Source organism: Oncorhynchus mykiss, chromosome 3, assembly GCF_057628025.1.
Source record: "Oncorhynchus mykiss isolate SJ-2025 chromosome 3, ASM5762802v1, whole genome shotgun sequence".
NCBI classification, from domain to species: domain Eukaryota; kingdom Metazoa; phylum Chordata; class Actinopteri; order Salmoniformes; family Salmonidae; genus Oncorhynchus; species Oncorhynchus mykiss.
In genome coordinates this window covers 36,076,610-36,101,514 of record NC_143024.1, presented here as the reverse complement: position 1 = coordinate 36,101,514, position 24,905 = coordinate 36,076,610, and the positions used below count along the sequence as shown (strand labels likewise).

Sequence of the window (24,905 nt, the reverse complement as noted above, 5' to 3'; positions counted from 1 at the left end):
ATTGTGCAAGTTCTCCCACTTAAAAAGATGACAGACAAAATTAGAAAAAAAATCCAGAAAATCACATTGTTGGATTGTTTATGAATTTATTGAAGTGTACCTATGATGAAAATTACAGGCCTCTCATATTTTTAAGTGGGAGAACTTGCACAATTGGTGGCTGACTAAATACTTTTTTGCCCCACTGTATGTTCCAGGGATGTGCTTTTCTAATGATCCTTGATTAGTACAACCATGGGTTCCTTGTTACATTTTCTGCTTACGTTCTGTTTTACATGTCTGGTGATTAACTTCATGTTGACCCAGTCTGTACATTCTTATGGATTCTGCCTAAATTGTGTTTTTACTGCAGTTCAATGTTTAACTCTGTTTATCCAGCTCTTTCCATTTAACTGAGCTCAGCCTATATTCTGCTTACACATGTCTTATTTGTTAGCCCTATGTTTTCTGTCTCAATACTTCAAGGTGGTCAGTGGAAAATCAAGCATGGTCATGAATTTTTCACCTACAAGTGCAATTGAGATTGCATTGTCTGTAGATCTGTCTGGGCGGTATGCAAATTAGAGTGGGTCTAGGGTGTCTGTGATGATGGAGGTGATGTGTGCCATGACCAGCCTTTCAAAGCACTTCATGATTACAGATGTTAGTGCTACAGAGCAGTAGTCATTGTGGAAGTTAACCTCCGAGTTCTTGGAAACAGGAATGATATTGTTCAGCTTGAGACGTGGGGATTACAGACTGGAGAGGTTGAACATGAAGATGCCTGCCAGGTGGTCTGTGCATGCTCAGAGAACACCCGTCTGGTAGAGAGGCACCATTGGATAGATCACGGCTAGGTCTACCTTTGTAATGGACTGTAGCCCCTGCCACATGCATTGAGCAGCGGAGTCGGTGTAATAGGATTCCACCTTGTTCCTTCATTGTCCTTTTGCCTGTTTGATGACTCTGCAGAGGTCGTAGTGGGACTTCTTGTACACGTTTGTGTCCTTAGTCATCGCCTCTGGGTTGACTGCGATAGCTCTGTGTGGGGTAGCTCTGTCCTTTACTTGAGCGCATACCTCTTGTGTTAAATCCAGGGCTTTTGATTGGGGAAGCAGTCTTGCTTTTGCTGTGTCTGTCTGTTCGTGTCGGCCATGTCTACAGGCAGAAGGACACCCCTGCTAGTGAACTGTTCCTCTGGCAACCAAATTATACAACAGGTGTAGACATTACCGTGAAATGCTTACTTTACGAACCCTTAACCAACAATTTAGAGTTATGCTAAATAAACTAAAAGAAGAAAAGTAACAAAATAACAATAATTAGGATATATACAAGGTGTATCGGTACCGAGTCAATGTGCAGGGGTACGGGTTAGTCAAGGGAATATGTACATGCAGGTAGAGTGACTATGTATAAATAAATAAACAGAGTAGCAGCAGCGTATGTGAGTGTGAGTGTATGTGTGTGGCGTCAATATGCATGTGCGTGTCTATGTTGGAATGTCAGTGTAGTATGTGTGAGTGTGTAGTTAGAGTCCAGTGAGTGTACAATGAGCCTGTGCAAGAGTGAGTGCAAAAAATTATAGTAAATAAGAATAAAACAAGGGGGTCAATGCAAATAATCAAATGGCTATGCAGACTAACTGTTCAGCAGTCATATGGCTTGGGGGTAGAAGCTGTTAACGAGCCTTTTGGTCCCAGACTTGGCGCTCCGGTACCGCTTGCTGTAGGGTAGCAGGGAGAACAGTCTATGACTTGGGTGGCTGGAGTTTGACAATTTTTAGGGCCTTCCTCTGACACCGCCTGGTATAGAGGTCCTGGCTGGCAGCAAGCTTGGCCTGAGTGATGTACTGGGCCATACGCAGTACCCTCTGAATCGCCTTGCGGTCGGATGCCATGCAGTTGCCATACCAAGTGGTGATGCAACCAGAGAAAAATGTTGTCCACCCGGAGGATAACCACCACTTGGTGGTGCAGCTGTCGAACATTTTGAGGATCTGAGGTCCCATGCCAAATCTTCTCATTCTCCTGCGGGGGAATAGGTGTTGTCGTGCCCTCTTCAGGACAGTGTTGGTGTGTTTGGACCATGATAGGTTCTTAGTGATGTAGACACCAAGGAACATGAAGCACTCAATCCGCTCCACCCAGCCCAGGCGATGTGAATGGGGGCGTGCTTTGCCCTCCTTTTCCTGTAGTCTATGATCAGCTACTTTGTCTTGCTGACATTGAGGGAGAGGTTGTTGTCCCGGCACCACACTGCCAGTTCTCTGACCTCCTCCCAGTTAACTGGTTGTCTTGAAATTCTAGGCTATCCGGCAGGGGATCTCAGAGCAGCAGTGGGCCCCAGAGATGCATCTGTACAGGCCCACCTCTGTGTGGACACATCCTGGCAGCCGTCAACCACTGCCCTGCTGCCTTGTGGGTTAGTCTGGTACGACAAAGGCAAGGGGAGCACACGCTGAGAGTAAAGCAGCGTGCTGGCGGCAGGCGGACACCGACAGTCTGGGTATCCGGCAGCCTCCTGCAGCTGTGAAAGATACCGGTCATCCTGGCCACAGGAATTCACCGTCCTACAGTGAAGTAGTTCTATTGGGGATTGTGCACCCTCAGTGGCACTTTAAGTAACTTCCTTTGCGCAGGTATCCACTTCTGTCCTCAGTGAAGCCATCGATCGGAAAGCGGACTAAAGTCTGGTGGTGTTGGGGTGTCTGGTGACGGGGGCAGGAGTGAATGCACCCTTAAAAATCAGACCACTGCACACCAGCGGCACAGGACTATTATGGTCGCCAGCAGTTGGGACTTGAGTGGCAGCTGCTCTCGGCAGACCCTTGTGTGACTGAGCAGCCCTATTTAGGAGCCACACTGCTCACCCCAGCAGAGGAGAGGCATAGAAAAGGTGGCCAAAAAATTACCCACTTACTCCATCCTGGATAGGCTACCGCACCTATCAGAGTTCCACTCAGCGGTCGAAAAATGCTAACAATAATAATTCCCCTGAAACTGGCGACATGGAACATCAGAACTCTTTTGGACACTGTTGATAATGGTGATAGACCCATCGGAGAAGAGCTTTGATTGCTGCAGAACTAAGGCGCTACACCATTGACATTGCTGCCCTGAGTGAGACCAGGTTCCTGGATGAAGGTTCCCTGAAAGAGGAGGAAGAAGACTACACCTTCTTCTGGAAAGGTTATCCTCCGGGTGGACAACATCAGCATGGTGTGGGACTGGCAATTAAGAACGGCCTTTTACCCAGCCTCACCAAAAACACCTGTCAGCCTAAGTGAAAGTCTCCTGTCTCTCCATATCCCCCTAGCCAAGGTGCGTTATGCTACTCCTCTCAGTGCATACGCACCAACTTTACCATCAGAAAATGAGGCAAAGGACTGCTTCTACCAATCACTACATGAGGCCTTTCACCACATCCCCAGGAATGACAAGATCTTTCTGCTGTGTGACTTCAATGTTAGGGTGGGACAGAACAACAGGATATGGAGTGGAGTACTGGGTAGGCATGGTGTTGGCCAGGTCAATGAGAACGGCATGAGACTGCTAACTATGTGCCGAGCACAATCTCATTTTTCACTGACACCTTGTTCCAGCAGAAGAACAAATATAAAACATCATGGATGCACCCTGACACTAATGACGTCCTGCTGACACATGCCATGAGGGGTGCTGAATGCTGGACAGATCACTGTATGATACTGGATAACCTCCAGGTGAGAATAAATCCCCCAACGCCTGCAGAAGTCCAGTAAGAAGCCTCTGCACTGTACCCAGCTTGAGAAAGCTGCAGTAAGGGACGAGTTCCGTCGCCCTCTCACTAAAAGGCTGAGGGAAATGTAGCCTTTTCTGAGCGCAGAGGACCCCATGGACCAGAAGTGGGCATCTATCAGCTCAGTGCTCTATCGGGAAGTGGCCCACTTCACTGGCTACAGAGGTAGGAAACATAAGAACTGGTTTGATGAGAACTATGACACCATCACAACCATACTAGACAATATCCACAAAGCACACAGGGTTACTCTCAACAGCCACACATCTACTACCCTCCACCATCAATGGCATGCTAGAGGCGTCACTACAGACCCTGGTTCGATCTGGGCTGTATCACAACCGGCCGTGATCGGGAGTCCCATAAGGCAGCGCACAATTGGCCCAGCATGGTTAGGGGAGGGTTTGGCCGTCATTGTAAATAAGAATTGGTTCTTAACTGACTTGCCTAGTTAAATAAAGGTTAAAATGCATCATGCAAGGAAGTGCAAACATTGTGTGCACTGCAGAATGAATGATGGATGAATAAGGCAGAGGAAATCCAAATTTATGCTGACAAAAACGGCATGCACAATTTTTATCTATGGCCCTAGAAGTCGCTCCATCACCCCCCTGAAAACAGCTGATGGTCTGAATCTCTTGAAGGACCAAAACCAGATCCTGATGAGGTGAGCTGACCACTTTGAAGCACTACTCAATCAGCGCTCTCCTACTACCACTCCATCCTGGAAGAACTGCCAGTCCGTCCACCCATTCAAGACCTCAACCATTCGCCAACCTTCCAAGAGGTGTTATCAGCTATCCGTTCCCTCAAGAACAACACGGATCCTGGTGCTAATAGCATCCTGGCAGAGCTACTTAAGGGAGGTTACTTCTGCACCAGAACACTCCACCAGTACATCACTGAGGTTTGGGACCGGGAGATCGTCCCCAAACAGTGGTGGGATGCAAACATTGCACCATCTATAAGAACAAGGGTGACAAGTCCATCTGCGGAAACAGCTGGGGAATATCCCTTCTGGTTGTTGCCAGCAAGGTCCTGGCCAAGGTGATGCTACACAGGCTGGTAAACAACAGAGGTGACTCTGGCAGCAGTTCAATGCAGCTTCAGAAAGAACAGGAGTACAGTCGACATGATATTCACCGCACGGCATCTCCAGAAGTGCTGTGAACAACATCAGGACCTTTTCATGGCCTTTGTCAACCTCTCCAAGGCCTTCGACACAAAACAGGGAACTACTATGGGGCATTCTACTCAAATTTGGCTGTCCAGACAAATTTGTGAACATCCTTTGCCAGTTCCATGATGGGATGATGGCTTGGGTGGCCATAGGAAGGCAGGAGTCAGTGCCATTTGGAGTAATCATCGCTGGGAGGCAGGGGCGTGTGCTGGCACCTGCACCCCCAACATCTTCCTTCTATGTGTCACCCAGCATCTACATAATAAGCTTGAGGACAGCAGCAGGTTTGCAGTGGACTTCAGGCTGGATGGAAACCTATTCAACATCAGGAGGCTCCAAGCAGCCACCAAGGTTTTGACGACACGGGTTCTTGAGCTGCAGTATGCTGATGACTGTGCTCATGGCCACACTCTGGAAGACCTTCAGTCCGTCCTTGTAGCGGCTGTGAGGGTCTATAGCAGGATGGGACCGTCTATCAACACCACCAAGACAGAGGTGGTCTACCAATGGAGATCCTGCCCTCCACCCAACATGCCTGTCTTCACCATTGAACACAAATCACTGGCAACAGTCACATCCTTCAAATACCTGGGCATCATCCTCTCTGAGGACTGCAGCATCGACCTCTAAATTAAATATAGGATCAAGCAAGCATCAACTGCCTTCGGGAAACTCAGACTAAGGGTCTTCCAAAACAGGGATCTCCACATCCAAACCAAAGTTGCTGTCTCTCAAGCAGTCTGTATCACCACACTTCTTCACAGCTGTGAAGCATGGGTCACATAAGATGCCTGAAGCGCATCCTGGGAATCACCTGGTGCGACCGTGTGCCCCATACAGAAATATTTGCATAGACCAACTGCAAGAGTATGGATGCCATGATCACACAACACCAACTGCGCTGGCTTGAGCATGTCATTAGAATGTCTCAGAAGTGCTTGACGCGGAAGATCCTGTATGGCCAGCTACATCTTGTCCGGCGATATGCTGAAAACGTTGCTGAAGTAGTGCAGCATCAAACCCACAGACCTGGAGGATGCTGCTGCTGACCGTTCCACCTGGCGGCAGCTCTGCCATAGCGGTGTACATAGTTGGGAGGAGGGGAGCACAACAAAACTGCAAAAATATCTCAGGAGACATACAACCATGCCCCGCCAACACAGACTGCATATGCCCCACCTGCAATAAAGTTTGTGGATCTCGGATTGGTTTCTACAGTCACCAAAGAATTCACTGTTAACTTAGAAGTCATCATCGGATACGATGGACAACCGTAATGTAACATACCATCTCTTACCTTCTCCCTATAGACTGTCTCATCGTTGTCGGTGATCAGGCATAACACCGTTGTGTCTGCAAACTTAATGATGGTGTTTGAGTCATGCATGGCCACGCAGTCATGGGTGAACAGGGAGTACAGGAGGGGACTAAGCGCGCACTGGAGGGGCCTCCGTGTTGAGGGTCAGCGTGGTGGATGTGTTGTTGCCTACACTCACCACCTGGAGGAGGCCTGTCAGGAGGTCCAGGATCCAGTTGCAGAGGGACATGTTCAGTCCAAGGATCCTTAGCTTAGTGATGAGCTTGGAGGGCACTATGGTGTTGAACGCTGAGTAGTCAATGAACAGCATTCTCACGTAGGTGATCCTTTTGTCGAGGGCAGTGTGGAGTGCAATAGAGATTGCATCATATGTGGATCTGTTGGGCAGTATGTAAACCGGAGCCGGTCCAGGGTTTCTGGGATGATGATGTTAGCCATGACCAGCCTTTCAAAACATTTCATGGCTACAGATGTGAGTGCCACAGGGTAGCAGTCAGTATTGATTTGATTTAGGCAGGTTACCTTTGCATTCCTGCGCACAGGGACTATGGTGGTCTGCTTGAAACATGTATTACAGACCGAGTCAGGGAGAGATTGAAAATGTCAGTGAAGACACTTGCCAGCTGGTCAGCGCATGCTCTGAGTATGTGTCCTGATAATCTGAATGATAACCTGTTTAAAAGGGGACTTACTCACATCATCTATGAATCACACAGTCATCCGGAACAGCTGGTGCACTAATGCAAGGTTCAGTGTTGCTTGCCTCGAAGCGAGCATAGAAGGCATTTAGCTCGTCTGGTATGCTCACATCACAGGGCAGGTCGTGGATGGACTTCCCTTTGTAATCCGTAGTAGTTTGCAAGCCCTGCCACAACCGACGAGCGTCAGAGCTGGTGTAGTAGGATTCGATCTTAGTCCTGTATTAACGCTTTCCCTGTTTGATGGTTCATTGGAGGGTGTAGCGGGATTTCTTATAAGTGCCCGGATTAGTCTCCCGCTCCTTGAAAGCAGCAGCTCTATCCTTTAGCTCAGTGTGGATATTGACTGTAATCCATGGCTTCTGGTTGGGATATGTATGTACGGTCACTTTGGGGAACGACGTCATCGATGCAGTTAATGAAGGCGGTGACGGATGTGGTAGTATACTTCTCAATGCCATCGGATTAATCCCGGAACATATTCCAGTCTGCAGAAGAGTCAGGCCAGAGATCACAATGGAGGGCATGCCATGGACCCCAGATGACCAGATGATGATGTTCTGCAATCATTCAAGTCTTCAAACAGAGTAATACAATTCACAAACTTTATTTTTTTAGCAAAATATATATTTACAATATGATATTGAACACTTTAAAAGTAGCATGGCACTGTACAATTAAATTAAATTAAAATGCATAAGCAGTAAGTATACTCAAAATATAATATTTTTAAAGTAAGGTCCAAATGTCTACTAATAATAATCATTACACATAAATGTAAAGAACTGTCTGACACAAACATCTAATACTTAGCTCTGGCTTAATCACCCTGTAATATCAATTTACAGTATGTCATGGCACACCAATGGACATTATCTGTAATGTTATGCACTTCCATTAGTTTCACTTCCACCACCATATTACACAAGGAAGAAACACTGAGCCACTATCCATCACACATTACCAGATCACAATCTCAGTGTAAGGCAGTGCATTAAAATATTCAAATCAAAACACTAAAGACATAACTGAAAAGTCTAAATGGTTCCTACAGTATTTCATCTGGAGAGGGGACAACATGCATTTGTTTTTTAACCACACCCCTTGATGTACAGTATAAACTGCCTCAGTTTTACCCCCAGCTGCTCCCATGCTCTTTAGCCACCTGCTGCTGCAGGGTCCCACATGGCCCAAAGGAGGGGGTACCCAGGTACCCATAAGAGGGGGGGCCCAGGTCCCCTAGCTGGCGGAGGGACTTGCACATGGGGCAGGGGTAATCAGAGAGGCCCTCGATGTCCTCGAAGGCCAGGTTGACGATCTGGTCTGTGCAGGGGTCACAGTAGAGGTGGCCACAGGACAGGCGTTTCAGACGGGCTTCGTAGGAGATGCAGCACTGGCAGTGAGGCAGGTCTGGCCCCAAGGAGAGAGAGCCAGTCAGGGAGCTGCTTTCCAGACTACCTGCCTGGCTGGAGCTCAGCTTGCCTGGAGACCTACAGAGGGGATGAGAAGTTAGGGGTTGGACTCTGGGTAAGAGGTGTGTAATGTATACACAGGGAGTCAGGGAGCAGGCGCAGAAGGTGAGTTTAATAATAATAAACATGAAGAAAATACAAAACAGGATACGCGTACTGAACGTGACCAAAACCCAATACTGCCGGATGACTGAGGATTACTGAGGGCTATATATAAAGGGAAAGTAATCAGGGTGGTGATGAAATCCAGGTGTGCTTAACAATGGGGAGCAGGTGTGCGCCATGATGGTTGCCAGGTTTACGCAATGTGGGTTGCCAGGACTGGTAGTTAGTAGACCGTTGATGTTGAGCGCCCGAGGGAGGGAGCAGAAGTAGGCGTGACAAGGTGTTTGCTGAAGTGCAATGGTAAAGACTATACAGTGTAGTACTCTGTGAATCTTTTGAAATGAATTTATCCCAAACAAATGCTGTGGGGCAAAATGGTATGTAATAGGATCCTATAAGTATAGAAACTATCATTCAGCAATCCTGAATAGAAAACACATATCATACATGCAGATATCATTGCATTTTCAGTACGATATACACTGTATGATATGTTTTGGTTTAACAAAGGGTTTCCAACAAAGTCAGATGTATTTCTGGCTACATTTGTGGTCATGTAACACATTATTTCATTCCTTTCATAATGCGTCTCATGAAGACAATGCTGGAGAATGGAGGTAAGCCTTTTTGCTTCACAAACCTTTTGTCGTAACAACTAAATAGCAAATATATTGTTACACTTCACAAACTCTTATAGAGGGGGGATCAAATAGATGGTCCATATGCTATTAATCTAGTCTTAAAACGGAAATGAAATATTACTTAGTGTGATATTGACACTTCGGCTCTGACTCCATAATATACCGAACAAAAATATAAAGCGCAACATGTAACGTGTTGGTCCCATGTTTCATGAGCTCAAATAAAAGATCCCAGAAATATTCCATATGCACAAAAAGCTCATTTCTCTCCAATTCTGGCACAAAATGGTTTAGATCCGTTAGTGAGCATTTATCATTTGCCAAGATATTCCATCCACCTGACAGGTGTGGCATAATCAAGGAGCGGATTAAACAGCATGATCATTACACAGGTGCACCTTGTGCTGGGGACAAAAGGCCACTAAAATGTGCAGTTTTGTCACAACTCAATGCCACAGATGTCTCAAGTTGAGGGAGCATGCAATTGGCATGCTTACTGCAGGAATGTCCACCAGAGCTGTTTCCAGAGAACTGAATGTTAATTTATCTACCATAAGCCGCATCCAACGTCGTTTTAGGGAATTTAGCATTACGTCCAACTGGCCTCACAACCACGCCAGTCCAGGACCTCCACATCCGGCTCATTCACCTGCGGGATTGTTTGAGACAAGCCACCCAGAAAGCTGATAAAACTATGGGTTTGCACAACTGAAGAATTTATCCACAAACTGTTAGAAACCTTCTCAGGGAAGCTCATCTACATGCTCGTCGTGCTCACCAGGGTCTTGATCTGACTGCAGTTCGACGTTGTAAGTGACTTTAGCGGGAAAATTCACACCTTTCGATGGCAACTGGAGAAGTGTGTTCTTCACGGATTAATCCCGGTTCCAAGGGTACCGGACAGATGGCAGACAGCGTGTATGGCGTTTGTGGTCGATCGGTTTTCTGATGTCAATGTTGGGAACAGAGTGCCCCATGGTGGCGGTAGGGTTATGGTATGGGCAGGCATAAGCTACGGGACAACAAACGCAATTGCATTTGATCAATGGCAATTTGAATACACAGAGATACCGTGACTAGATCCTGAGGCCCATTGTCGTACCATTAATCTGCCACCATCCCCTCATGTTTCACCATGATAATGCATGGCCACATGTCGCAAGGGTCTGTACACAATTATTGGAAGCTGAAGATGTCCCAGTTCTTCCATGGCCTGCATACTCACCAAACATGACACCCATTGAGCATGTGTGGGATGCTCTGGATCGACATGTATGACAGAGTGTTCCAGTTCCCACCAATATCCAGCAACTTCACACAGCCATTGAAGAGGAGTGGGACAACATTCCACAGACCACAACAGCCTGATCACCTTTATGCGAAGGAGATGTCTTGTGCTGCATGAGGCACTGGAAAATGGATGGTCACACTAGATACTGACTGGTTCTGATTCACGCCCCTACCTTTTTTTTTTAAGGCATCTGTGCACAACAGATGCATATCTGTATTCCCAGTCATGAAATCCATAGATTAGGGCCTAAATAATTTATTTAAATTGAATGATATCCTTATATGAACTGTAACTCGGTAAAATCTTTGAAATTGTTGCATGTTGCCTTTACATTTTTGTTCAGTTGTAATATATAATGGCATCAAAAACTGTGGGATATCATACAAACAATTATGGTCATTGGGAAAATTTGATTTTCTCACACTCACCTCTGTGAAGACGCCGAATCCTTAAAACAATCGAAGCTCAGAGCCGCTAAGATTCTCCATAAAAGGTCCATACCATTTCCTCTCATGATAGCGCCAATATTTCATCGACCTGGTTTCTGGGCCACATCCTCTTTGCGTCGGTCTTATTTCATATGTTACAATCTCTGTAGTCCTTAAAACCACCCTATCTAAATATGAAATTTAGGCAAATCCAAAAACCATAACAAAGCAGTATCGTTGTACTAGTTCCAGTCGAGAAAAAATGAATAACGTTACAATGGCGATTTTTCCTGTACCTACAGTAGGTTACATTGACACCAAGTATACACCGCACGCGAACAGAAACGGAATACGAAGTGGAGCAGCTGGAGTAATCAGGATAGACTAAAAGCGCACACGACGTAGACTAGATTTGACCAATGCGATGAAAACGGGACAGTTGATATTGATCTTTACGTTATTTATTATAATACATGGAAAGTCTATAGGCTACACTTGGCGTTTCGGAATATAGCAATACATTAATTAAATGGTCTGACGCCAAACGCGCATAGGGTTTTTCTCTTTAAGGGCCATGTTCATGTGTTCTTGTGGAAAATCGGGTCATTAAGATGCGGCGATCGCTACATGAAGGCATAACTTTACAAGGTAGCCACATGGTGGCGATACATACCTGAGCATTCTTTGACTAAATTTACTGACCCACTGAGTTTTAATGTCAGCTATGGGCTACAATCAATGTTTTTAATTATATAGTCAGTCAATCGTTTTAACTTTACGTTTGAAAAAAAGAGTTGTTCCAATGCAAGTGTTATATTATTTGTCTTATATTGTTATCATAAAGTATGAAATTATAAGGCAGGGAAGGAAATGATGATGCCACTATTGTGCACAGGAAATTGGATATCTTTGTAATTAAATTAGGTGTTCTTGGTAAACTAGCACTGGCTAGGCTCACTTTTGTTATAGTACAAATATATGACACAGTCCTATATTCTTCTAAATTAAATGTAATAACAGGCAAATAATAGTCAAATAGCTGCAAATAGCAATGAAGACCATTCTACGGTAGGCCACATTGAGATGCTAGCTAGTCTGGGCAGTGTTTACTTTCAGGAACATTTGTTTGTTAAGATTGTAATCTTTTCTGTCAGTTATGTGGGTCTCACACCAGCCAGCCCATCTGCTGACTGGTTTGGGGGCAATTTGTGCAGCTGTGTGGGAGTGTTGATCAGGTCTGTCAGTTTTCTAACAGGTTCCTCTGAGGGTGATGCATGGATAGCTGTTGCTCCTCCCTCCACTGGAGTCTGGACCACCTGTGGAAATGATGTCTAGTTAAGATACAGTACAGCATTATAAGCACCTACTGCAATACAGGATGATCATTTTACTCAGGGTTGTGTGTGGTTGCAGTGATACAGTGATTATAAGGATTATAGTATTATATTAATATGAATTTAGTTTAAGTATTATAGATTGTAACGGAAATGAAATGTTGGTCTCTGTTCATTACAGTATTGTTATCATGCAATTTCATAACATGAAAATCATATAGAAACATGTTTTGTTTACTGTAGCAATAGGCAACACAACTTCCCCAAACATCTTTTAATGTGTTTCATTAAAAACAGCATGTCCTCCCTAATGAATTCTGAGCTGGTATCACAGCACCCTGAGAGTTCCATTTCCTGACTTCTGTTCTGATTTTAATTGTATGCTTTTCAAGTATGCTTTCCAAGTTGGATCGTGCTACAAGGGAGAAGTCCCTTGGAACTCTAATGCATATCTCTCACATCAATGCTGATTAAATAACAAGGCAGCTTTAATCTGTCGACTTTTGACCCCAACCAATCAGATCTCTCACCAACAAACCGTGCTGGAAATGATTGGAAGACAGTGACGAAGTTGCACTGTACTACTCCCATATGTCAGCCAGGGTGGAGGGAAGAGTGTAAGAGAAGCCATATAGCTATTCTAACATAATGCCAGTCATGCACTGAGCATCCCACTGGGACTGAGTGCAGAGCATCAGAGGTCAGGAGTACTATGGGGTGTCCTGATGTCCTGTTCCCATCATCATCACGGTCATGTGACCTGTTACTTTGACAGCTTCAATCAATCACTTCTCACTTTATGTGAATGAAAGGGTATAGGCTTATCTAATGTGGAATCAGTGCAGAGATTGGGGGAAATATAGGAGTATAACTGTTGTGGTCAATAGATACCAGCCTGTAGGACCTGTCCAAATGGCAGCTGGCCATCTCTGAAACAGACTGTGGCTGGTGACTATAGTAACGCCTGAAGCTAAAGGCCAGGAACTCATCTGGTCTGATGAGATCAGGGTTTGCAGTTGGCATGGCAATATGTAGGCTTATTAGAGTTAGATGTATGGTGCAGTGTACAGTTTGGTAGTGTATGTTAGTCTATTTTGGTGTTACAACTTATGGTTTGCGCAGACTGTGAATACCCAATGACTTTAGAGCAATACCTTTCCCAAAAGATTTTACACCTTTTACCTCTCCCAAATGATTTATCAGTCTTTTACAAACACAGTATCAAACAGTATCATTTCTCATGTCCAATTATAGCCACGAGCTGCAGCACTTGTAGGCTGAAGCATCTCGTGCACAGCTCAATGCACCAACAATTTGGTGAGTATGGCGAGAAAGACAGTTTGGGTAGAAATCTATAGCGTCTATAATATTGCCAAATATGTCTTCAAATGCTCCCGTGGTTTGAAGAATTAATGAATGCCACATCACAAACAGCGTACGGTTCCATTGACATTCTAACGTCCACACTGAAGCAAAAGAAGAACACCGTCTCCGAAGAGAATTGTGTACGCGAGACTAGAGGGATGGATGCTCGAGAGGAGGGGGATGCTCGAGAGGAGGGGGGTGCTCCAAGAAGGATGCTGTGTGGTAGGGTAGCGTACGACGTCAGCCTTGTGCACACAACAGGGTTATGTTGTATTCTAAACTGGGTAGGTGACCACAGAACAATTTTCATAGGCCGGATTTAACACCTTTAGATTTTTTTTTAACACGGTGACAACCTTATTAACAAATAAATACAGTTGAGGTCGACTGGAAAAACGCCAACCTTCTCTACCAAAGGTAAGGAAGAGTATAAGTCTCAGTTACATTTATTTGCCGTAAATTTCGTCATACTCGATGTTTATCAAGAGCATTTAGGGTAGTATTGCAATAATTGTGTTAAATAGCCTAGTCAATAGTTTTCCACGGCTGTCCACGCCGAGCTGCCGAGGTTATTTTGAGCGATAGCAAGAAAGCACAACCGATAGAAAACCCCCCACCCATCCCTAAATAGCCTGTTAGTGAAATAGCCAGAAGAGAAGTCAACGTCTGTGTGTAAAATACAAGTGATATACATCTGTTTCTACAACAAAAACAACATATCTCCAAAGAACGAATAGCATTTCTAAAGCCACCAAATTTGGTCCGGTGGTCTCGTGCGTAATAATGTAAACCTGCATCCCTGCTCCATCCCCGTACCATCACATTTGAGCCATTATTACTACTGAAAACTGAGGTCTTCTCAAGCATGACATAACCTGGCTAAATATAGGCTACAGTGCATTTACGTATAGTGGTGAAGACTCTTCCATAGTTTAGTTTATGGTTAATTGGCGTTGATTTAAATAATGACTCTCACCTTATCGCCTCGCCGCTTCACCAGTCTGGACTGCTTGAATTTGATTTGATGATTGGATATATTCACTCTGAACCATAAGGTATAGGCTGCACACACTGTTGAGCATCAGTGAATGTTTTTTTTTTAACCATAGGCTATATGTAGACTGTTTATTATTATTTTTAAGATAAGCGGCATAAACGGCTGCGTCCTATTCATTACGCGTAGAACGCGATAAATGACCTTGCGCTCTGTGATCTCGAAGATGAACGGAACTTGCTTAGAACTTATTTTTTTCTTTGTCAGTGCAGTGTCGCGTTAGTTCTGCTACAATGACCTTGTCATTTAAAAACATGACACATAGGCCTATACAGTCGATTTTTGAAGGCATCTTCGGGTTGTCCCAGCGTCTAGAATGGATAGGCTACGGTTACTGATTGACATGTTGGCCTGATAGAAAGGGCCTTCAGGGAAAAATATTCGATCTGATTGTAAAATAATTTGACAACAATTGACACCTATCTCTTTTAAAATCATTTATTCACAATCATTGTTACATTTTGTTTACTAGGCTATAGCCATAGAATGTTGTTACAATGTCCATGTGTTCTCACCTTGGATAGGATCAACTACAATATGGCCTTTACCAATATAATGATAGCTAAATAAAATATACATTTATAGGCTAACACACTATTTATTAAGATCGAAATGTGATTGGAAGATTGGAAGCTTTGTGAAGTACATCAGTTCACAATCTAATTGACTAGGCCTATGGATTGGATTACAGTGCTTGCCAAATAGTGACACAGTATTTACTACCCTCCCTTTCATTTGTTATGCTTGTTGTCAATCAAGTCCTGCTGTAGCTACTTGCAAAGCCTGTTGGTGACTCAGATATATAAATGTATGTTTTTATCTAACCTTGCAGTAATTCCTCCGTCAGTCTCTTGGCTGATTCCCTACTCTTTTGATACTGCAATACTCATTGTAGTGTCACCTTAAGAGATTACATCTGAAAGGTTTGTGTACTGTAGAGTACAGGGTAAAACAGAATACATTGAGAATGACTTGGCAGCTCAGGTTGATGACAGCTACAGTCATGCCCATGATGATACGTTCCTCTTCAGTGCATAATCTTTATTGGAGTTTTGCTATTACTCCCTCTGTTGTTTGTGCTTGTTCAACAACCCTTTGAAGCCAGACGAGCCATTGCTAAAGTGGTGTTAAAGGCAGTATTCATTAAATACAGTGGCTATTTGGTCTCCTTTAGCTGTGTGTGATGTGGCACAGAAGTACAATCAAGTACATCAAGTACCAGCAAACTGGGGAAGTATTGAGGCATCAAGCTCTGGGTGGTTATACTAAGGGAGAGTTGATCTAATCGATACAATAACAATATACTGGAGGTTATCCATTGAAGAGAGAGAGTGTGGTGGATATGAGACAGCAGCTACAGCCTCCACAGTTAGCCAGACGACAGGGAAGGGAGCTGGACAGTTTGGTGGTCTTATTTTCTGCCTGCTACCTCTGCTGATTAGGGTGTGCTCTGGGCTGTCCTCAAAGATTAGACTTGTCACAAGTTACAACTTCACTCTGCGGTGGCTGTGAGCACTGGGGCTTACTGCATTAACATAACACATCCTAAGACAGGCTGAAATAGCCTGTGGACCAGCAACACAGACATTCAACTCATTCTCATTCCCATCCACCAGTACATATCATTGAGATCACTTGATCAGTGCAGGTCTTGCTAAATTTAGACAGTCCACTTCCATCACCACCTAGCGACCCAGAAACACAGGCCATCGGTCAAATACATACTTACGTGTTTTACATTTCTACTCTCTTGTAGATTTACTGTACAACTGAGAGATAATCAATGCATTTTTTCTTCTCAAAGCACATTACCATCAGTCTTCCACTGACAGCAAATGTGCTTTTAATCTGCCATATGGGGTATCTACCTCAGAGGAACGTAATGTTGTAAACCAAATGGTAAAGCGGTAGTAAACCACACAGTGTAGCTGCACAATAGCATAACAAATAGCCCCAGTGCACGCAGTACAGGAGAGCAAACATTGTAGCTGTAAAGTAGCCATTTCAAACGCTTCACATTGGCTATTTTCATCAGAGTCCAACAACAACCAAATGGTTTTAATCCAATGCATAACACTGAGCATGGAGAGCTTGCCATATTTTCTACATAATGCAGTGGTGAGGATATCTGCATAGAGAGTACCCCAGTCCCCAGCATCATCATCTTCTCCTCCCATAATCCCTGCAGTATATTATTGGGTTCTGTTAGAGAAATTACCTTCTCCTCTCTGGTATTTCACTGCAGTGTACAATTTCCTGTTTGTAAGATTCCTTTTCTCCAGCAAGGATGCTTTATACTTTCCTCTCCAAGCTTTCACAATCCAGCACACATAATCACTGTCTCCTCATATTTCAGTTCAAAGATTGGCATTATTGTGTTAGCATCTACACCTGCTGCTACATTTGAAACAGTAGATTGAAGACAACATTGTTGTTATGAGTCATGAAACGACCATGAAAATGGTAAAAACCCTCTACATATCTATTATTTCATACGTAGGCATTACAACTCAGGCATTACAGTAGGTATAATCAAATGCCAATAGCTTCTATTAGAGAATCAGTGCCCCCGTTTAAAGGTGGACAGGAGTGGTACAAAGTAGTTCGCCTTGACATGGATACCACCAACATCCAATTCAAGTACTGGACCGTTAAAACCTATGGACCGTTACATCATTGAAGGGTTTAACAAGCTCATTGAGTTGTCTCCCTCTGCATATATCACCCATTTCATTCCCTTGTTACCTCTCCAAACTGACATGAAGAAGCCCTCTCAAATAGTACAATATTTTGTATATTCAACTTTTCTGGAGCAAGGGCAACTGCCACAGATGCTTATAATTCACTTTTTCATTATAGGTACTGCGACTGCATCCACAGCAGTTTTTTCTTTCAATATCCATATAGCAGTGAAGGGAACTAAAATGGATGCTGGGATGACATGCTGTTTGACATGGTGTTGCTAGCTGCTGTAGTGAGCCCAGGTTGACTATGCACACTGAGAGGTTCCACCCAGGGAAAGATGACAATGATGACGTGACTCATGTTGGGCTGTGCCCTTTCCAGAGGGGACCTCTCTCTCTCTTTCTCTGCAGAACCATGCATACTGTCTAGGTGGGTGGAGCTACTGTATGATCCATGAAAGGAGCGTGTTTACGCACATCCAAACATGGCACTGGAGCTGGACAGAAAAGAACAGCTAAATGAATAGATATTGTTTCCTCTCTGTTTGCTACTCCTGCTGAACAGCCTCTCATCATCCTCTCTCAGGAATACTTCCACCCTGTAATGCCCAACCCAGGAGTGTCCAGCCTGTGCAGTGTTCAGGCAGCAGGGACACAATGTATAGTGAAGACATCAACACTATGAAAAACACATATGGAATCATGTAGTAACCAAAAAAAGTGTTTTATATTTTAAATTCTTCAAAGTAGCCACCCTTTGCCTTGATGATGGCTTTGCACACTCTTTGCATTCTCTCAACCAGCTTCATGAGTCTTGAAGGAATGCTGAGCATTTGTTGGGTGCTTTTCCTTCACTCTGCGGTCCAATTCATCCCAAACCATCTCAATTGGGTTGAGGTTGGCTGATTGTGGAGGCCAGGTTATCTGATGCAGCACTCCATCACTCTCCTTCTTGGTCAAATAGCCCTTACACAGCCTGGAGGTGTATTTTAGGTAATTGTTGAAAAACAAATGATAGTCCCACTAAGCGCAAACCAGATGGGATGGCGTATTGTTGCAGAATGCTGTGGTAGCCATGCTGGTTAACTGTGCGTTGAATTCTAAATAAGCACCCCCACATCTCCTCCTCCATGCTTCACGGTGGGAATCACACATGCGGAGATCATCCGTTTCATAAAGATAAGGCGATTGTATCCAAAAATCTCAAATTTGGACTCATCAGACCAAAGGACAGATTTCCACTGGTCTAATGTCCATTGCTCATGTTTTTTTGGCCGAAGCAAGTCTCTTCTTCTTATATTGGTGTCCTTTAGTAGTGATTTCTTTGCAGCAATTCGACCACGAAGGCCGAATTCACGCAGTCTCCTCTGAACAGTTGATGTTGAGATGTGTCTGTTACTTGAACTTTGTGAAGCATTTATTTGGGCTGCAATCTGAGGTGCAGTTAACTCTAGTGAACATATCTGCAGCAGAGGTAACTCTGGGTCTTCCTTTCCTGTGGCGGTCCTGATGAAGGCCCGTTTCATAATAGCGCTTGATGGTTTTTGCAACTATACTTGAATAAACTTTAAAAGTTATTGAAGTGTTCCGGATTGACTGACCTTCATGTCATAAAGGATCAGACCCTTTTTTTTAAATTTTCAACTAAAATTACATACCCAAATCTAACTGCCTGTAGCTCAGGACCTGAAGCAAGGATATACATATTCTTGATTCCATTTGAAAGTAAACACTTTGAAGTTTGTGGAAATGTCAAATTAATGTAGGAGAATTTAACACATTCGATTTGGTAAAAGATAATACAAATAAAAAAACATGTTTTTAAAAGTTTTTTTAAAATCATCTTTGAAATGCAAGAGAAAGGCCTAAATGTAATATTCCAGGTTAGGCGCAATTTAGATTTTGGCCTCTTGATGGCAGCAGTGTATGTGCAAAGTTTTAGACTGATTCAATGAACCTTTGCATTTCTGTTCAAAATGTTGTGTCAAGACTGCCCAAATGTGCCTAATTGGTTTATTAATACATTTTCAAGTTCATAACTGTGCACTCTCCTCAAGCAATAGCATGGTATTGTTTCACTGTAACAACTACTGTAAATTGGACAGTGCAGTTAGATTAACAAGAATTTAATGTATGTTTTGTTCGATCAAGTTCATATTTATATCCAAAAACCTCAGTTTACATTGGCGCAATGTTCAGAAATGCCTCCAAAACATCCGGAGAAATTGCATAGAGCCACATCAAATAACAGAAATACTCATCATAAACTTTGATGAAAGATACATGTTTTTACATAGAATTAAAGATACACTTGTTCTTAATTTAACCGCTGTGTCAGATTTAAAAAAAGCTTTACGGCAAAAGCACAATATTCAATAATCTGAGAACATCGTTCAGCCACAAAAGCAAGCCATACAGTTACCCGCCAAGTTGTAGAGTCAACAAAAGTCATAAATAGTATTATAAATCTTCACTTACTTTTGCTGATTGCCGTCGGAATACACTCACAGGACTCCCACTTCCACAAGAAATGTTCGTTTTTCTCGATTACATCCATATTTATGTCCAAATACCTCCGTTTTGTTTGCGTGTTTAGTTCACTATTCCAAAGGCACAATGCGCGAGCACCAAATCCAGATAAAAAGTCAAAATAGTTCCATGCAGTTTGTAGAAACATGTCAAACGATGTTTACAATCAATACTTACGGTCTTTTTATAATAAATCTTCAATAATATTCCAACAGGACAATAGCGTATTCATTACAGAGGAAAAAGAAGGAACATGACCGCGCAGTAAACAACTGATTGGCCACAGCCTAGTTCACTTGTTGAAACAGCTCTTATTTGACCCCGTTCCACAATAGAAGCCTCAAACAACTTTCTAAAGACTGTTGACATCTGCTGGAAGCCTTGGGAAGTGCAATCTGGCCCCATAGACACAGCATATTGGACAGGCAATCACTTAAATTAAACTACAAACCTCAGATTTCCCACTTCCTGGTTGGATTTGTCTCAGGTTTTCGCCTGCCATATGAGTTCTGTTATACTCACATACATCATTCAAACTGTTTTAGAAACTTCAGAGTGTTTTCTATCCAATACTACTAACAATATGCATATACTATCATCTGGGACAGAGTAGCAGGCAGTTTTCTCTGGGCACCTTATTCATCCAAGCTACTCAATACTGCCTCCCTGTCACCAAGAAGTTAAGCTTTCTGCCCATATCAGATATGACTTTGTCCTGGGAAATGTTCTTGTTACTTACAACCTCACGCTAATCACATTAGCCTATGTTAGCTCAACCGTCCCGTGGGTGAGAACACCGATCCTGTAGAGGTTAAAGTAATGATGAACTGTCATTTCTCTTTGATTATTTGAGCTGTGCTTGCCATAATATGGACTTGGTCTTTTACCAAATAGGGCTATCTTTTGTATACCACCCCTACCTTGTCACAACACAACTGATTGGCTCAAATGCATTAGGAAGGAAAGACATTTCACAAACTAACTTTTAGGCACACCTATTAATTGAAATGCATTCTCATGAAGCTGGTTGAGAGAATGACAAGTGTGTGCAAAGCTGTCATCAAGGCAAATGGTGGCTACTTTGAAGAATCTCAAATCTCAAATATATTTGGATTTGTTTAACACTTTTTTTGGTTACTACATGATTCCATATGTGTTATTTCATAGTTTTGATGTCTTCACTATTACTCTACAATGTAGAAAATAGAAAAAATAAAGAAAACCCTTGAATGAGTAGGTGTCCAAACTTTTGACGGGTATTGTATATTGCCCACATCGTTGTAGACTACTGTAAGCTGAATACATTTGACCAATGTCCTGTTGGTGGGAGTTTATCACCTCACGTGCCTATACATCATCACTTAGGGATGACTTGGCTGCTGCACCTCTGTCCTTGTGCCCAGACAACCAGGCATGAATAATGGATGGGTGTTTCGATCGGTCCAGGCCACCCCTGGACACTCAGACCAGAGCAGTCAATAACTGATGGATGCTTTGACCAGCCCAGGCCACCCCTGGATGCTAAAACCAGAGCAGCAGATATCTGAATAATGGGAGAGAAAAAAGGATAACTTAGCTGTCTAAGTAGATCATATTTTGAAAGTTACTGTAAAAACCTCACCTGACCCTTTCCTATTTTCCACAACTTTCTTTTTCAAAATGATACTCTTTTCTCTCCTTTCTTTGCAGTTTGTGGTAGATTGACATTAAATAAAATGGTGTGTGAGTGCGTGCGAGCTTGTATGCATGTCCTCAGGGGAGTCCCAAGGCTCTCTACCTTAGTCTGCCTTGCCTCAACAGATCACTCAATTGTCTTCCTAGACTTATTCCTTGAGGGCAATTCAATGACTTTATTACCTAGACAGACTCTGTCTAGTCTATCATGTTGAGTATCCTCCAAACTGCAACTCATGCAACTCTCGCTTCGAGTTAGATGGTATTGGTTTAACCTCTGGTCTTTCAAAGCGGCACCTCATCCGCTCCAAGGGGAACCAATTTAAACACATTTACTAACAAGCTTTCTGGTATTGAGGAAATTATAAAAATCTAAAAAGACACTCACAAGAATGTGAAGTTGACCTCTCGCTCGGTGTGTACACTGGAAATGAGTAATACCTATCAAAGTGTTATTTGCTCCCTGTTGAACAGAACTCCCAATCAAATAGACTTGACTAGATACACATCCTCCTCAGTGTGTATGTGTTTCACCATGGTGGACAGGATGGTACCAGCATAGGGGTTTGTTGACTGGACCCTGTGGGGATCACTTCCAACAGACCAGACGTGTGCCAGCAGTGAGTGGGCCGCACTGACACGGCCCAGCATGCATTGCTCTGCACACATGACATTGAGGCAAGCCAAGGTTTTGTTAGCAAAACCACAAGTGGGAGTATGGTGTGAAAATATGGCTCAACCAGAAACGTGATACATTGGATACTGTTTGAGGTATATTTAAGCACGAGCGGGTGTGGTATGTGGCCAATATACAACGGCTAAAGGCTGTTCTTAAGAACGATGCAACGCGGAGTGCCTGGATACAGCCCTTAGCCGTGGTATATTGGCCATTACCCACAAACTCCCGAGGTGCCTTATTGCTATAATAAACTGGTTACCAACATAATTAGAGCAGTAAAAATAAACGTTTTGTCATACCCATGGTATACAGTCTGATATACCATGGCTGTCAGTCAATAAGCATTCACCCAGTTTATAATTACATATGCTGTAGGCCTACCCAGGTAATGAAGAAACAGGGATTGTCAGAGTCGTGTGTATAGGTGGCAGGGAAGTCAGGCGCAGGAGAATCAAGTGTAATGGAGTGTTTAATAACAAATAAACAAAACATACTCCAAACACAATGTAACAATAAACAAAGTGGGTACGAGGACCCCTTTGCGGTCAATACAAAAACAACACAACACTGAATAACAAACCATCTCTGACAAAGACATGAGGGGAAACAGAGGGTTAAATACACAACAGGTAATGCATGGGATTGAAACCAGGTGTGTAGGAAGACAAGACAAAAACTAATGGAAAATGAAAAATGGATCAATGATGGCTAGAAGACCGGTGACGCCGACCGCCGAGCACCGCCCGAACAAGGAGAGGCTTCGACTTCGGTAGAAGTCTTGACAGGGATGAAGATATACTGCAGTTACCTATAAAGGATATTGATGGTTTTCCCCATAACTAAACATGGCCATGCGTCTTATCTCGTCACCATGTAAATCTGAAGCCCATTGCTATTCATTTGGACCATAACACTTCAAATCATATATGTGGAAATTCCCAGCAACTGAATTCACATTTGACTGTGTGTTTATTAATAGTAAGAAAACTCTTCTGGACATCAGCAGGCAATTACTGGCATTTTCCACTGTATTTCAGTTGGGTTTATCAGGCATGAATGCACTGGAGCTGCAGTTTAGCTGAGCTGCTTTAGCTACACTTCTGATGAATATTGCAAGGCTGCTGATGACCAAGCCACTCTCTCTCTGCAGTATTCTACTGTAACTTGGTGTTGATGAGGTTTTCCATTAAATGTTCTATTATGTTACCTCTTAGTCAGCCTCAATGTCTGCGTTTACACAGGCAGGCCAATTCTGATCTATTTTTTATTATGTTGTTCTGCAAGTTTCATTCAATTCTTTCGGAAGCTCTAGATAATATGCTGTAACATTGTTATTTAAAAAAAAAAAATGTTAACCTTTATTTAACAAGGCAAGTCAGTTAAGAACACATTCTTATTTACAATGACAGCCTAGGAACAGTGGGTTTACTGCCTTGTTCAGGGGCAGAACGACAGATTTGTACCTTGTCAGCTCGGGGATTCGTCTTAGCAACCTTTCGGTTACTGGTTTAGCAAGTCTTCTCACCAGAATAGCATAGCTTAAGGGAAGATATGTGATCATACCAACCGACAGCTGTCCTTCTTAATCCACAGCTGGAGAGGACAGATCCTTTTGCCTTGATGAAGGCGGTATTTTGAACCAATGTAAGTATAAGTGGCTTTTCAAATGCACATTATTGTTATATTGGGCTCTGAAAAAAATCTGATGTGAAAAGATCAGATGTGATTGGTCAAAAGACCAAATATTAGAAAAAAATATCTGAACTGGGATATGCTTAACACCCTGGCAGTCCTACAATCTAAGATAGATGCAATCTCACACAAATTATCAAGGAACCCACCAGGTACAACCCTAAATCCGTAAACATGGGCACCCTCATAGATATTATCCTGACCAACTTGCCCTCCAAATACACCTCTGCTGTTTTCAATCAGGATCTCAGCGATCACTGCCTCATTGCCTGCATCCGCTATGGGTCCGCGGTAAAACGACCACCCCTCATCATTGTCAAACGTTCCCTAAAACACTTCTACGAGCAGGCCTTTCTAATCGACCTGGCCCAGTTATCCTGGAAGGATATTGACCTCATCCCATCAGTCGATGATGCCTGGTCGTTCTTTAAAAGTAATTTCCTCACCATCTTAAATAAGCATGCCCCTTTCAAAAAATGTAGAACTAAGAACAGATATAGCCCTTGGTTCACTCCAGACCTGACTTCCCTCGACCAGCACAAAAACATCCTGTGGCTTTCTGCACTAGCATCGAAAAGTCCCCGCGATATGCAACTTGTTAGGGAAGTCAGGAACCAATACACCCAGTCAGTCAGGAAAGCAAAGACTAGCTTTTTCAAACAGAAATTTGCATCCTGTAGCTCTAGCTCCAAAACATTTTGGGACACTGTAAAGTCCATGGAGAATAAGAGCACCTCCTCCCAGCTGCCCACTGCACTGAGGCTAGGTAACACTGTTACCACCGATAAATCCACGATAATCAAGAAACATCTGGCCCTTCTTTGGACACTGTGTTAACTAACCTCCAAACGAGCTTCAATGCCATACAACACTCCTTCCGTGGCCTCCAACTGCTCTTGAACGCTAGTAAAACCAAATGCACGCTTTTCAACCGTTCACTGCCCGCACCCGCCTGCCCGACTAGCGTCACTACTCTGGACGGTTCTGACTTCTGAATATGTG

The 24,905-nt window shown here is 43.4% G+C and overlaps 2 protein-coding genes across 2 annotated transcripts in view; one reads left to right on the top strand and one right to left on the bottom strand.

The window, feature by feature from the left end:
• Positions 1–7,546: 7,546 nt before the first annotated feature.
• LOC110515127 (uncharacterized) lies at positions 7,547–14,985 on the bottom strand. The gene is made up of 3 exons (XM_021594156.3): positions 14,568–14,985; positions 10,893–12,208; positions 7,547–8,445 (listed from the first exon to the last, which is right to left on the bottom strand). The coding sequence occupies exons 2-3, from the start codon at positions 10,976–10,978 to the stop codon at positions 8,088–8,090; spliced, it is 444 nt and encodes a 147-aa protein (XP_021449831.1). The 5' UTR covers positions 10,979–12,208; positions 14,568–14,985; the 3' UTR covers positions 7,547–8,087.
• The window catches only part of LOC110515097 (synaptic vesicle glycoprotein 2A), a 50,998-nt gene continuing 39,575 nt past the window's right edge, over positions 13,483–24,905 (top strand). The window contains exon 1 of the mRNA XM_021594142.3: positions 13,483–14,008. The gene's annotated coding sequence lies outside the window, so the exon portion shown is untranslated. The remainder of the gene's footprint in view (positions 14,009–24,905) is intronic.